This window comes from Raphanus sativus, chromosome 4 (genome assembly GCF_000801105.2).
Source record: "Raphanus sativus cultivar WK10039 chromosome 4, ASM80110v3, whole genome shotgun sequence".
Taxonomy (NCBI): domain Eukaryota; kingdom Viridiplantae; phylum Streptophyta; class Magnoliopsida; order Brassicales; family Brassicaceae; genus Raphanus; species Raphanus sativus.
Window position 1 is genome coordinate 36,961,789 of NC_079514.1, and position 13,469 is coordinate 36,975,257.

At 32.8% G+C, this 13,469-nt stretch overlaps 1 protein-coding gene and 1 pseudogene across 3 annotated transcripts; one reads left to right on the plus strand and one right to left on the minus strand.

Moving 5' to 3' along the window:
- LOC130511028 (uncharacterized) lies at positions 1-1,268 on the plus strand (annotated as a pseudogene).
- Positions 1,269-10,264: 8,996 nt separating this feature from the next.
- LOC108848601 (protein NETWORKED 4B) lies at positions 10,265-12,810 on the minus strand. 3 transcript variants are annotated; one of them, XM_057009898.1, is made up of 5 exons: positions 12,677-12,810; positions 12,502-12,599; positions 12,135-12,182; positions 11,923-12,034; positions 10,265-11,780 (listed from the first exon to the last, which is right to left on the minus strand). In XM_057009898.1, the coding sequence occupies exons 3-5, from the start codon at positions 12,147-12,149 to the stop codon at positions 10,411-10,413; spliced, it is 1,497 nt and encodes a 498-aa protein (XP_056865878.1). In that variant the 5' UTR covers positions 12,150-12,182; positions 12,502-12,599; positions 12,677-12,810; the 3' UTR covers positions 10,265-10,410. The 3 variants fall into 3 exon arrangements, with proteins under 3 accessions (XP_056865878.1, XP_018477499.1, XP_056865879.1); XM_018621997.2 differs by having other exon boundaries at positions 12,502-12,570; positions 12,685-12,770; XM_057009899.1 differs by having other exon boundaries at positions 12,685-12,731.
- Between the last annotated feature and the right edge of the window lie 659 nt (positions 12,811-13,469).

A 13,469-nucleotide genomic window follows, 5' to 3' on the forward strand; every position in this document is an offset into this window, starting at 1 on the left:
CGCGTTTTTGATTTTAGTTGCAATTCTAATTTGTGTTTCTATTTACGGTCTATTCGTTGGAGAATTTGCTCCGGGAGAATTTACGATGAATATCGGTTTACTTTTCTATACATTGTTTCTCTTTGTAATTGCTTGCATGATTAATATAAATGGTTCATTCTAAATATTATGAAATTCTAATAAAATTTATTATACTTGTTTTTAGAAATGCAAATGGCAAGAATCGAGCATCTTCAGTTTCCGGCTCTCAAAATAACTGGCGAAAACTATGTCGGATGGGTCACAAACGTGAAACCCTATCTGATTATGAAAAAGTTAACCGAGACGATTGTAATCGGTAACAAATCGCCGCCTGAGCATAAGGCTGAAGCGATAATTTTCCTGAAAAACACCTCGATGAGAATGTTACGCATGACTATGCGAGCATAGAAGACCCAGCTGAACTGTGGCAAGCTTTAAAAGAAAGGTTCGATAACCAAAAGGAAGTCAACCTCCCTCATGCTCTAGAAGAGTGGAAAAATCTGAGGTTTCAGGATTTTCAAAAGGTTGAAGAATACAATTCCGCTGTCCTGAGGATAGTTTCACTCTTGAAGTATTGCGGTAACCCTGTCTCTGAAGCAGAAATGATGAATAAGACTTACAACACTTTCCACAAACAGCTTCACTTCTTACCCGAAATTTACAGAAAATGCGGGTACACGAGATTTTCTGAATTGATGGTTGCGCTCATGTTGGCTGAAAAGAACAATGAGCTTCTGATCAAAAATCACAATTCCCGACCTACGGGAGCCAAAGCATTCCCTGAAGCGAATGCTACGTCGATAGAAAACTCAGAGAGAAGAACCCAAACCAGTCGGGGTCGTGGTCGTGGTCGCCATTTCAACAGCAAACGTGGAAAAACTTACAATCCGAAATGGAAGGGATCTAACAAATGGGTTAGATCCGAACAAGGTCCTAAAGGCAAAGAAACTCAAGAAGATACCACGCAGAAGCGTGAGAGTGTATGTTACAGATGTGGATGTAAGGGACATTGGTCTCGTACCTGTCGTACTCCTCCACATCTCTGTAAGTTATATCAAGAATCCACGAAAGGCAAAGCTAAGGAAGTGAATCTCACCGAAAATTTTGAGGGGACATCGTACCTCGATGCCTCTGATTTCGCAAATGAGCTAGACTAGATTCCTCCTGAAGAGAACTGAAGTGCTTATAATAAGATTACTAAATAACCTTCAGTATTGTCATGTATAATTATTACATTTCCTGTCTTAAACGAATAATGATGTTTTTAACATTACTTTAATGTATAATTATTGTATGTTTTCTGATATGATTATTATATGAATGAATTTCATGTTTCTCTTTTATTGATGTTTATGACTATTACAGAAATGGATCAGAATGCCAGTGGAACAAAATCCAAGAAACGGATTCGAGAAATATGTATACCAGATAGTGGAACAACACACACTATTTTGAAACAAAAGAGATATTTCTCTGATTTAAAAACGACAAAAATTATTGTCAATACAATATCAGGTCCTGCAGACGTGATTGAAGGTGCTGGTAAAGCTAAATTTACATTGCCAAATGGAACAAGATTATCCATAAAAAATGCCTTATACTCTCCGAGTTCTAAAAGGAATTTGTTGAGTTTCAAAGATATCTATCGTCACGGATATGATACTCAGTCTGCAACTGAGGATGGAAGGAAGTACATGTATATAACTTCTGAGAAATATGGCAAAAGACATATATTGGAAAAGTTTCCCGAACTCCCTTCGGGATTGCATCATACCTACATAGATGCAATCGAATCCAATCTTGTAATAAAAGAAAATCCAGAAGATTTCACATTATGGCATGATCGGCTCGGCCACCCAGGCACCTCAATGATGCGTAGAATCATAGAGAGCTCACATGGTCACTCACTGAAAATACAGGAGATTTCTCAAGGGAATAAAATGACATGTGTTGCATGTTCTCTTGGTAAGTTGATCGTAAGACCGTCGCCAACCAAAATTAATACAGAATCACCAAAGTTTCTTGAAAGAATTCAAGGAGATATATGTGGACCCATACATCCACCTTGTGGACCATTCCACTATTTTATGGTATTAATTGACGCATCCAGTAGATGGTCACATGTCTGTCTATTATCATCTCGAAATGTGGCATTTGCGAGATTTCTAACTCAGATAATCAAACTGCGAGCACAGTTTCCCGATTACACTATTAAAAGAGTTAGATTAGACAACGCTGGTGAATTCACATCCCAAGCATTCAATGATTACTGTATGGTAACGGGGATTGAAGTTGAACATTCTGTGGCTCATGTTCATACTCAAAATGGTTTGGCCGAGTCTTTGATTAAACGCCTGCAATTGATTGCAAGACCATTGATCATGAGATCAAAACTTCCAACCTCTGTATGGGGACATGCTATTTTACATGCAGAAGCACTTATTCGGATCAGACCAAGTGCATACCATAAGTATTCTCCATTACAGTTAGCATTTGGTCGAGAACCAAACATTTCCCATTTTAGAGTTTTTGGTTGTGCGGTATATGTGCCTGTAGCACCACCACAACGTACAAAGATGGGACCACAAAGAAGGTTGGAAATATATGTTGGTTGTGATTCTCCATCAATTATACGATACCTAGAACCACAGACTGGTGATGTCTTTACGGCACGTTTTGCCGATTGTCATTTTGATGAGAAAGTATTCCCAGTTCTAGGGGGAGAAAACAAAAAAAGTAGAAAATGATATCAAATGGAGTGTACCTTCGTTGTTATATCTTGATCCTCCTACTAAGGAGTCAGAACTAGAAGTTCGACGAATCATGCATTTACAGAGTATAGCAAATCAGCTACCTGATGCTTTTGCGGATACCAAGACGGTAACTAAATCTCATATACCAGCTGCAAATGCTCCTGCTTGTATCAAAGTACCAAATGATCAAGGAAAAGAAAATGATACACGTGAGTCTAAAACACGCTTGAAGCGAGGTAGACCTGCTGGTTCTAAGAATAAAAATCCTAGAAAACAAAAGGATATCGAGATGACTGATACACCCAAAATAGCAGAAAGTATTTTGGAAGAAACAAACGATGAGAATACTGAAAAAGTAGAGCATCCTGAATCAGAAAGGAATCATGAGATTTCTATCAACTACATTCATAATAAGAAGATATGGAACAGAAATGAAAAGGATGATGTTGATGATGCTTTCTCATATATTGTGTCAAGTGAAATAAATGAGGAAATTGAAGATCCAGAACCGAAATCTGTTTATGAATGTCAAAAGAGACATGATTGGAAACAATGGAAAGATGCAATACAAACCGAACTTGATTCGCTTAATAAACGAGAAGTATTTGGATCTATTGTACTCACACCTGCAGATGTGAGACCTGTTGGGTACAAATGGGTTTTCGTTCGAAAGCGAAATGAGAAAAATGAGATCACAAGATACAAAGCTCGTCTTGTTGCCCAAGGTTTTTCTCAAAGACCAGGAATTGATTATGAGGAAACATATTCTCCTGTTATGGATGCAATCACTTTTAGATTCCTGATGAGTCTAGCAGCTGATAAGAATCTTGAGATGCGTCTTATGGATGTTGTTACAGCCTATCTATACGGGTCATTAGATACAGATATCTACATGAAAGTTCCTGATGGATTTAAAATGCCAGAAGCATTAAGTTCCAAACCGAAAGAGTTATGTGCAATAAAATTGCAAAGATCATTATATGGGTTAAAACAATCTGGACGTATGTGGTATAATCGTCTCAGTGAGCATTTAACAAAAGAAGGATATGTAAATGATCCCATATGTCCATGTGTTTTCATCAAGAAAACAAAATCCGGATTTGTGATAATCGCGGTATATGTTGATGATCTAAATATTATTGGAACTCAGAAGGAAATACAAAAGGCATCAGACTATCTCAAAGGAGAATTTGAGATGAAAGATCTCGGACAGACACAATATTGTCTTGGCCTACAAATAGAGCATTATCAAAATGGTATATTTGTGCATCAATCCACATACACTAGAAGAGTGTTGAAACGCTTTAACATGGATAAATCAACTCCTCTTAGCACTCCAATGGTCGTTAGATCACTTAATATTGAAAGTGATCCATTTCGACCATCTGAGGAAAATGAAGAGATACTTGGTCCGGAAGTACCATATCTAAGTGCAATTGGAGCACTGATGTACCTTGCAAATTGTACACGGCCTGATATATCATTTGCTGTTAATCTTTTGGCAAGATTCAGCTCATCTCCCACAAAGAGACATTGGAATGGAATTAAGCATATCTTTCGTTACCTTCAAGGGACCATTGATTTGGGTTTATTTTACTCTAAAGATTCAAAAGGTCCAATGGTTGGTTTTGCAGATGCAGGATATCTTTCAGATCCACACAAAGCCCGATCACAAACAGGATACGTTTTCACGATCGGAGGCACTGCTATATCTTGGCGTTCTCAGAAACAAACGCTTGTAGCCACTTCTTCAAATCACGCTGAGATCATCGCACTCCATGAAGCAAGTAGAGAATGTGTATGGCTAAGATCAATAAGCCGACATATCTGTTCAAGCAGCGGAATTGACGAAAATACGGAGCCAACTATTCTATACGAAGATAATGCGGCATGTGTTGCTCAAACGAAGGAAGGATATATCAAAAGCGATAGAACGAAACAACGAAACATATACACCCGAAGTTCTTCTCATACATCCAAGAGCTCGAGAAGAAGAAAGAGATTGAAGTAAGATACGTTCGATCATGCGACAATGCAGCTGACCTCTTCACTAAATCACTTCCTACCTCGGTGTTCAGAAAACATGTTCATAATATTGGAATGCGTCATCAGAAGGATCTATGACTGCTCATTCGAGGGGGAGCTTACGTGGTTGTACTCTTTTTACCTTACTATGGTTTTTCCCATTGGGTTTTCCTAGAAAGGTTTTTAACGAGGCAACAAAGACGTTGAGCAAAAGATGATAGTGACACTGGTCTCCAAGGGGGAGTGTTATAAACATGAAAAACAGAAGAAGAAGCAACGTCAAAGATATACGCACCGTAACTTCGACAAATGAGATTTATTATGTGGAGCCCACGTCACTATGCACGCACAGTAACTTTTTCTTTTTACTCTCTATATAAACGAACGAATTCGTTCGATTGTAAACACACCTCTCTTCCTCTCTTCTATAAGAAACACTCTCTCGTTTATTTATCATACATCAGTGTTATCTTTCTCCTGCGGGTATAAAATTTCTTTCTATAAAATTTCCGATACACATAAAATTTATAAGTCTTTTTATAACAACAAGGTTGTTGTCGGTATCTGTGGGTTTAATAATTTTAGAAAAATTGTAAATATTAGAATAAATTATTTTCATTCTTTGTAATATTTAATAATTAATTAAATATTAAAATTTTATATACAATAAATTTTTCTTTTTAAATAAAATATATTTAATTACCTAAAATAAAGTTGAAAACATTCATATATACATGAACTTATATTTATGATGTAAAATATTTTAGACATTATATATACAATATTTTCAGATGATGATTATTAAATTAATGAAATTCGTTTTTAATTTATGGATGATTATATTTTAACAAATCTAATGTATAAATAATTTTGAACTATTTGCCAATTTTTTCTCAGAAATTATCACATGAGTAGTTTTGATTTTCCTAAAACATTTATCTTAAAGATAGATGATTCATTATGTCTTATGTATATAAAATAGAGACAATTTAATATTACTAAAGTAAATGTAATATAAATTTAAATATGGTATTATCATTATAATTTTTTAAACTATGTGCTTTGCCCGCACATGCGGGCATAATCTACTTACAAATAATTTATTAAATTATTTTTTACTAATTCAAAACTCAATATAATAAATAATTATTTATGTTTTAACATAAAGTTTAAATCAAACATATATATATGATAAAAAATTCATCAAAATATATATATGTTTATTATTGTGATAAACTTTTAAAAGTACTTATATATTAGAAATAGTTTAGAAAATATTTTATACAAATATTTTTGATTGATTAATAATTGATTATAATTGTTCTATATCTTAATGTTTTATGATAAAAAAAATATTATTTCTAGATAACAACAAAATTTATATATATAAGAATTATCTTATTTTTTTAAAAAGATGTTTCTATTTTGATGATTTTATTATATTAGTTTATAATCAATTAGCTAATATACCGTATAATCTAATATTATTAAATATACAATTATTTTAATTATATAATAAAAAATATCTAAATCATGAGGACAATGATATATAAACAAAATCACTTTTATTGATTAATATTTAATTATAATTTTTTTCTATGTCTGAATCTTTTATAATATAAATATTATTTTTCAGATAACAAAATATATATAAGAATTATCTTTTTTTAAATATAGTTTTGATGATTTATCATATTAATTTATAATCATTTAGTTAATATAAAATATAACCTAATATTATTAATAGAAATTTGTTTTTAAATTAAATTCTCAAATTATTTTTAATATATAATAAGAAAAATATCTAAAATCATGGAAAACATGATATATAAACAAAATCATTTTTCGATTGCTTAATATTTAATTATAAATTGTTCTAGTCTTAATCTTTTATAATAGAAAATATTATTTTCCAGTTAACAACAATGTATAATTATAAAAATTATATTTTAAAATATTTTTTTGTAATAGAAAATATTGTTTTATAAAAAAAATTTCCTAAAATCATGGAGAAGTTGACACATTTTAAAAATATTTCCTAAAATCATAGAGAAATTGACAAATAAGCTAAATCACTTCATTAATAATAGAATAGAAATAGAAAATATATTTTTTTGAAAAAAATATTTCCTAAAATCATGGAAAAGTTGACCCATAAACTAAATCACTTCATAAATGATAATATAAATTTAAAAAATATTTCCTAAAATCATGGAGAAGTTGACACATAAGATAAATCACTTTATAAATAATAGTATATATTATTTTCAGATAATAATAACTATCAACTAAATCGCAAAAATTACTTACTAAAATTATTAATATTGAGTATAAAATAGACTAAACCTAAAATTATGAAGAACATGACAAATTAGAAAATTCACTCCTCCTCAGTGCTCCATTATCACTGTGGCTTCAGCCAATCGGCGCCGTCGCGTCTCTCGCAGGTGAAAGCTCGAGGAGCAACAATGGCCAACTCTTGGCTTTTTTGCAACCAAGTCCCTAAACTTCTAATTGTTTTTATTTCGGGCGCAGACTTTAACATTTGCAGAATTGTCCCCTCGAATCAATCCCAAAGCTTTTGAATGTGCAATCTAGCGCAAGTGAATATTCTGAAAATGCAACCTTTGCCCTGGATTCTTGTCTTCTTTCGTTTCCGCCCCAAAAGTATCTGATTTGCAGCAATAACTTTCCAATGTTGTCCAAAGCTTCCATTTGAGCACTCAAAATCCTAAGGCACATAAATGAACTAACATACGCATGCAATGTAAACACCTAAATGCAATCTAAAGTGATTAAAAGGAACTAAAATATAAATCTAAAACTCATCAAAAAGATATCACTTGTCTTGTATTTGTGTAAACTATCACATTCTGTATGCACTTCGTGATGAAAGTTTAATAAATGCATATTACTTGTCTTGTGTTTATGCATGTATTCAAACATGGGAAAATGATGTATGCTTATGCATGCAAAGCAGAAGTGAGTGTGGTCATTTTTATTCGTGATATTTACAAAAGAAAACAGGTATATATAAGAAAGTATATATCAGAATGTATAATTACGAAGGGAGAAGACGGAGCTGGGAGAGATGGTGGTGGATGTCAGGAGAATGATGATCCTCAGGACGGAGACGCTCGGCTTGAATCCAACGACTTTCATTGTTCCTAACCATTCCTTTGTTAGCATCTTGACCCAAAATGGTGGAACCATGAAGTGTTCTTTCAGAAAGTATGATGCTTTGTTCACTAATTCTAGATCTCTCCTACTTGACAGCACAAATCTCTTCCTTTTTCCATGATACATGCCCATCAAAGAGTTGATTACATGTTAGTTAACATCAAATCAATATTAATAATTAATATACTACTACCGTTTAGTTTCATATCACTAAATCAGACATTCACGTGATACTCTGTTCAATCATATCGCATCTACAAATTAAGATAGTGATTGGAAACAATTCGCAAGACGGTTTTGAAGTGGCAAATGTCAAATCCGCAAAAGGTTACCAATCACAAAATAATACAATTGAAATGGAGTTCTTCATCCAATACCGTTTTCATAAAAAAAATATTTTTTTTGTTTACTCTTATGTTGTGTAATAATGCACTTTGAAACATGTACAACATCCAATAATAGTGCAGTATTGGAGTTGAGAGATGCGTTTTTCCTTTTTTTTTTTATTATTTACCATTATTATATTAATCTGATAACTCCACTTTAATTAATCTTATAATCAATTTAAAACTATCGTATATTAATACATTTACAAAATTTGTTAATCAGAGAATTTTCAAAATTAACCAATATTCACATTTTATATCTTACAGTTTGTTATTTAATCTATTTGCATTATTTTAATTCTTTTTGTATTTTAGTATGTTTGAAATGAAAATATATGTTTTAAAAACAATACTTGAAAATAATATTATTCAATTATATATAATATTGTATCATTATAGTGAATAAATAATTGAAAATTGTTATATGTCAGCCCTTTCTCAAAAATAATAATTATATGTCATAATTAAAAGTTCCAAAAAAATAAAGATTTTGGATTTTAAATTGTTATTTCATGGGTCCTTTGTATCATGGCCCATTTGGAAACAGGAATAAAATGAAACATACACCTCCGATAAATAGGAGACTACTTACAACTTGTTACAGGTTCATTTATTCTAGCCGGCTAGGTAAAGATGTTCTGGGCTGTTTCCCTCTCGTCTTTAGATCTTAAAGCTTTACATGTTGTTTTTCTCGTAGTTTGGTTAAAGATTGTTATTTTCTTTTAAGAAAGCTTAGTTTTTTCGGTTTTAGTTTGAAGAAATAATAGTGTTTCTGATTGGGGAACATTTTTATGGTTTATGTTTCCTTAAAAAATGAGAATTAAGTATATATAACATAAATTTAATAATGATATTATCGTCAGATTTTTTTAATTATTTTTAAGATAATGATAAATTATCAGCTAAATCACTAAAATTATTTATTATAATTAATAATTAATTATAAAATATAATTAAATCAATAATTAAGGAGAATATGATAAATCCGCAAATTCACTTCTCAAATAATAGTATAGATTAACGAAACAAATTCACATGAATTCATGATCTCACATATATCATATGGAATAACACTTGATAATGATATCATATTATTTGACATGTTAATCAAATAGACGATAATGAAATCATATTATTTGCCATGTTAATCAAATCGATTTCCACTGAAACGCTTTTTATTCATATCATCATATCAGTGAAAAGAATATCTCGAACATCAAGACATTACAAGATTTTCAAAATTTTCTATAATTATTTATGTTAGTACGTGCTATGCAGTAAGTTAGTTTGGTTTCTAATTTTCTAAACTTTCAATCTAATCAATTTACAAAAAAAATGAATTTAACCAAAATTGTGAAATTTTAGTTCAGTTCGGTAATACAATTTTTTCTAAAAAAACTAAAATCGAAATATCTATCAGATTTTGAGTCAACCAAATAAACAACTACACAACTTGAACCAGCTAGCATGTAGTGAAAGAGCAACCCTCATGAATGTTTCTTAACTTAATTTTTTGAAGTGTAGATATACAAACTATTCATATTTTACTATGGATATCTCAAATTTAAGAGGATTTCACACATCATTTTTACGAATTTTAGATATACAAAACAATATCTTACTAAATATAATATAGTTTATAATGTTTTGAGAAATCTTTACACTAGAGATGTTATAACTAAGCTAGATGAAAAGTATTTATGCTTTGAAAAAAATCATCATTGTTGTTTTCCTAAATTTGAAGTCAGCATTGTTAGAAACTCAATTAGTTGATCAATCATTCATGTTATACTCGGTCAAATAATAAGATGACTGATGGAGATACAATAGACAAGAATAAAACATGTATGGGTTTGTAGCTAAAGATTTTTTTTGTGATCAGTCTCATGACTTTTGAAATGTGAGATAAAATTACCATTCATATATACTAATATCAACATACATTATTCATTTTCAGCCTTATTTCAACAAGTAGCCCTTAAAACAAACATTTTAAGTTCAAAAGAACACACATAGTTATTGTCCTTGCACTACTCTTATATTAATTAAGCTAAGACCACTCTTCTCTTAGGTCCTGCAACAGCCTTCCAAAGCCTCTCATACCCATCTTTGTAATAGTCAAGAGACACACACAATTGTCTTATCGCTTCTCTTTTCTGATCAGCCACTTCTGATACAGCCACTCTTGTCTTCTCCACTTCCTCTGAAAGCTCACTAGATCGTCTTCTCAGCCTCACTTGCTCCATGTGAAGCTCCTTCATATGCTTTTCCATTTCCTTTATCTTCTCTTCTTTCTTCCCACTCTCTTCTCTTAGCACATCACTCTCATCTCTCATTACACTTATCTTCTCGGATTCTCCTCTAAACTTCTCCTCCATTTCAGCTTTCTCTTCCGTGATCAGCCTTATATGTGATTCCATCTCTCTCAGTTTCTCTTCAAGTTGGCTGCGTTCTTCAAGTAGCTTTGACATTTCTCCCTTCATATGTGCTTTCACCGTGGTTATCTTCTCTTCAGTGTCAGAGACTGCACCTTTCAGTTCCCTTATCTCGTTATCTCTCTCCTGTAAACTGGTTTCCACCATTACCATCCTCTTTTGCAACCTCAACACTTCTTTCTTCTCAGCATTGACCTTGTTTCTGTGAGCATCAGCTTCCTTTTGAGCCAAATCAAGCAAGCCCTGAAGCTTCTCCTCTGCAGCTTTACTGATCTCAAGCTCGCTTCTCAGACAAGAAACCTCTTTCTCAAAGCCCTGAAGCTTCTCTTCCACGGAACTCAGCTCTTCCTCTAAGGCCTGAAATTTTATAGCTGCTGCTGCATCATCTTCAGTTTCCTCTTTATCCAAATCAACCTGAGCATCAGTGCCAGAGGACATGCAGCTCTGAAGCTCAATCTTCAGATTAGCAATCTCTTCTTCATGCAAACGAATCTTTTCATTAGCTTCACTAAGCTCTCCTTCATATACAGTAATCTTGTGAAGGAGATCAGTACTGTTGTTGTTAACATTTTCTTGCTGGAGAAGGAGCTTCTGTTTCGTTTCTTGTAGCTCAAGCTCTAGATCAGCCATCCTACGGATCAATGCCTCGTCACCATCTTCATCATCAGGTACCGACTTAGAATCAGAATCAGAATCATCAGTCAAAGATGATGAGTCTTCCTCTTCCTTTGACTTTTCTTGGGAGGTAGGAGATGATTGCTCGAGAGAGCCCTGTGACTGGATCCCAGAGGAAACGTTTTTCTGAAGTTCACCACTAGCTTGATCATAACGCTCAGCCAATGCACGATACATGCGGTAAAACTCCTCGACGAGGTGGATTAGCTCGGGACGCTTCTGGTAATACATCTGAGCTTTCTTGGCAAAAGAGTCTGCGTCTTCTTCAATTAGCTTTAACATGTGGTTCACACGGTCATCCATCTCTGACAAAGACAAGAACAAGAACAAGTTCATGTTTTAATTCTTTTGTAATTTTTTTTTTTTGTAAAATGTTAAATTTCTTCTGTAATTTACTTATTTACATCAAGTGTAGATAGATCTCAATGGTCAAGTAAAGAAACATACTCTCTAGATTCTCTGCAAGCCATTTTGAGTTCTTGGGACAATTGTGACTGTCCCACCACCATGAGTGTGATTTCTTGGTCATTGATCTCTTAAACTGCTTCTTGCTAAGAGCCTGAAAAATGATGATAAAAAATCTTAGGTGTTAAGACCAAGGGACCAAACACAAGGATCTAGCGACTGAAAAGATCATGGATCAGAACGGTTTTTCTTACCGCAGAGGAAGCCATGACTTTTATTGGTGCAGAGAGAATCAGAAACCCCTACAAGAATATACAAGATGGTAATCAACTAGATGAGAAACCCATTGCACACATATGAAAAACTTAGGTACAAACTAGATGAGATAAGAGGAATAAGAAGAAAGGATTCCGCATGTGGATAAGGAGACACGTGAAGCTTTAACATATATCAAGAAAAAATTCAAAGCTAAAGTTTCAGCTTTCACTAGTTTTTTATAATTAGCAGAGAGATCGATGAAACTAATAATATAATCATATATTTTTTTGTAAGCTAAATATGATCATATACTTATTACAGAAAGAAGAAGAGACAAAAAGAGTCGGAGAGAACATGGCTTACTTTACCAAGATGCAGAAAGAACAAAGAGCTTACTCCAAGAATGGTCTTCTAAAGCCTTTATTATATCCTCTGCTTTGAAGATTATTAGGTGATTAAATCTAATAAAAACAAATTATCTTTGTTACACGTTGCCAAAAGAAAAAAAAATATAATAATCAAGAGTTTAGTTCCTCACATAGTCACATGAATCTTGAAAATTGGAAACGCGGCTCTGGAAATGTGAATACGCTTTCTTTACACGTCTTTACTCGTTACTCCTCAACTACTCACGACTCACCTGCTTATTTTAATTTTCCTGAAGTCTTTGTTTTTGTAGAAGAGAAAAAAAATATATTCAATAATTGTTGCGACTTTGTGAGTCGTTGTGTTATGATATGGGAGAGCATTAATGGCGGATCTGCAACGCACAAGATTTTGCATGTGGCTTCATCGTGATTGGAGTTTTTAATCCATCTCTCTAGAGTCTAGAGATAGAAGGATGAAACCCATTTTTCTGGTATCAAACCAACCAAACCTTCAACAAACTTACAAACACAATCATTAACTTACAAACTAAATAACTAAACTAAACAGTGGCAATGACTGTTAAAGCGTAAACTTGTCAGTTTTGGATTCTATTCGCGCTAAAAATAAGTTGATGGTTAAACGGAAGGAAGTAAAATATGTTCCAAATTTCATTAGAAAACTTAGGCAACATTAATTGTTGGGTGAAATACTATGTTCTAAATTTGATTAGATAACTTAAACGGACGGAAGTAAAATATGTTCTAAATTTCATTAGAAACTTAGGCAACACCCACAACCAAAATTTCACCCAAAAATCTGTTCAGATCAACAATACAAATATAACCTTTTACCTTATATGATATAAAACATGAAGTAGATGACTTCTCCCCTTTATTTTAGGTTATTTTTCATTGATTTTAGGTATAAATGTGCGATTTTGATACAAATTTAACAGTTTGGGA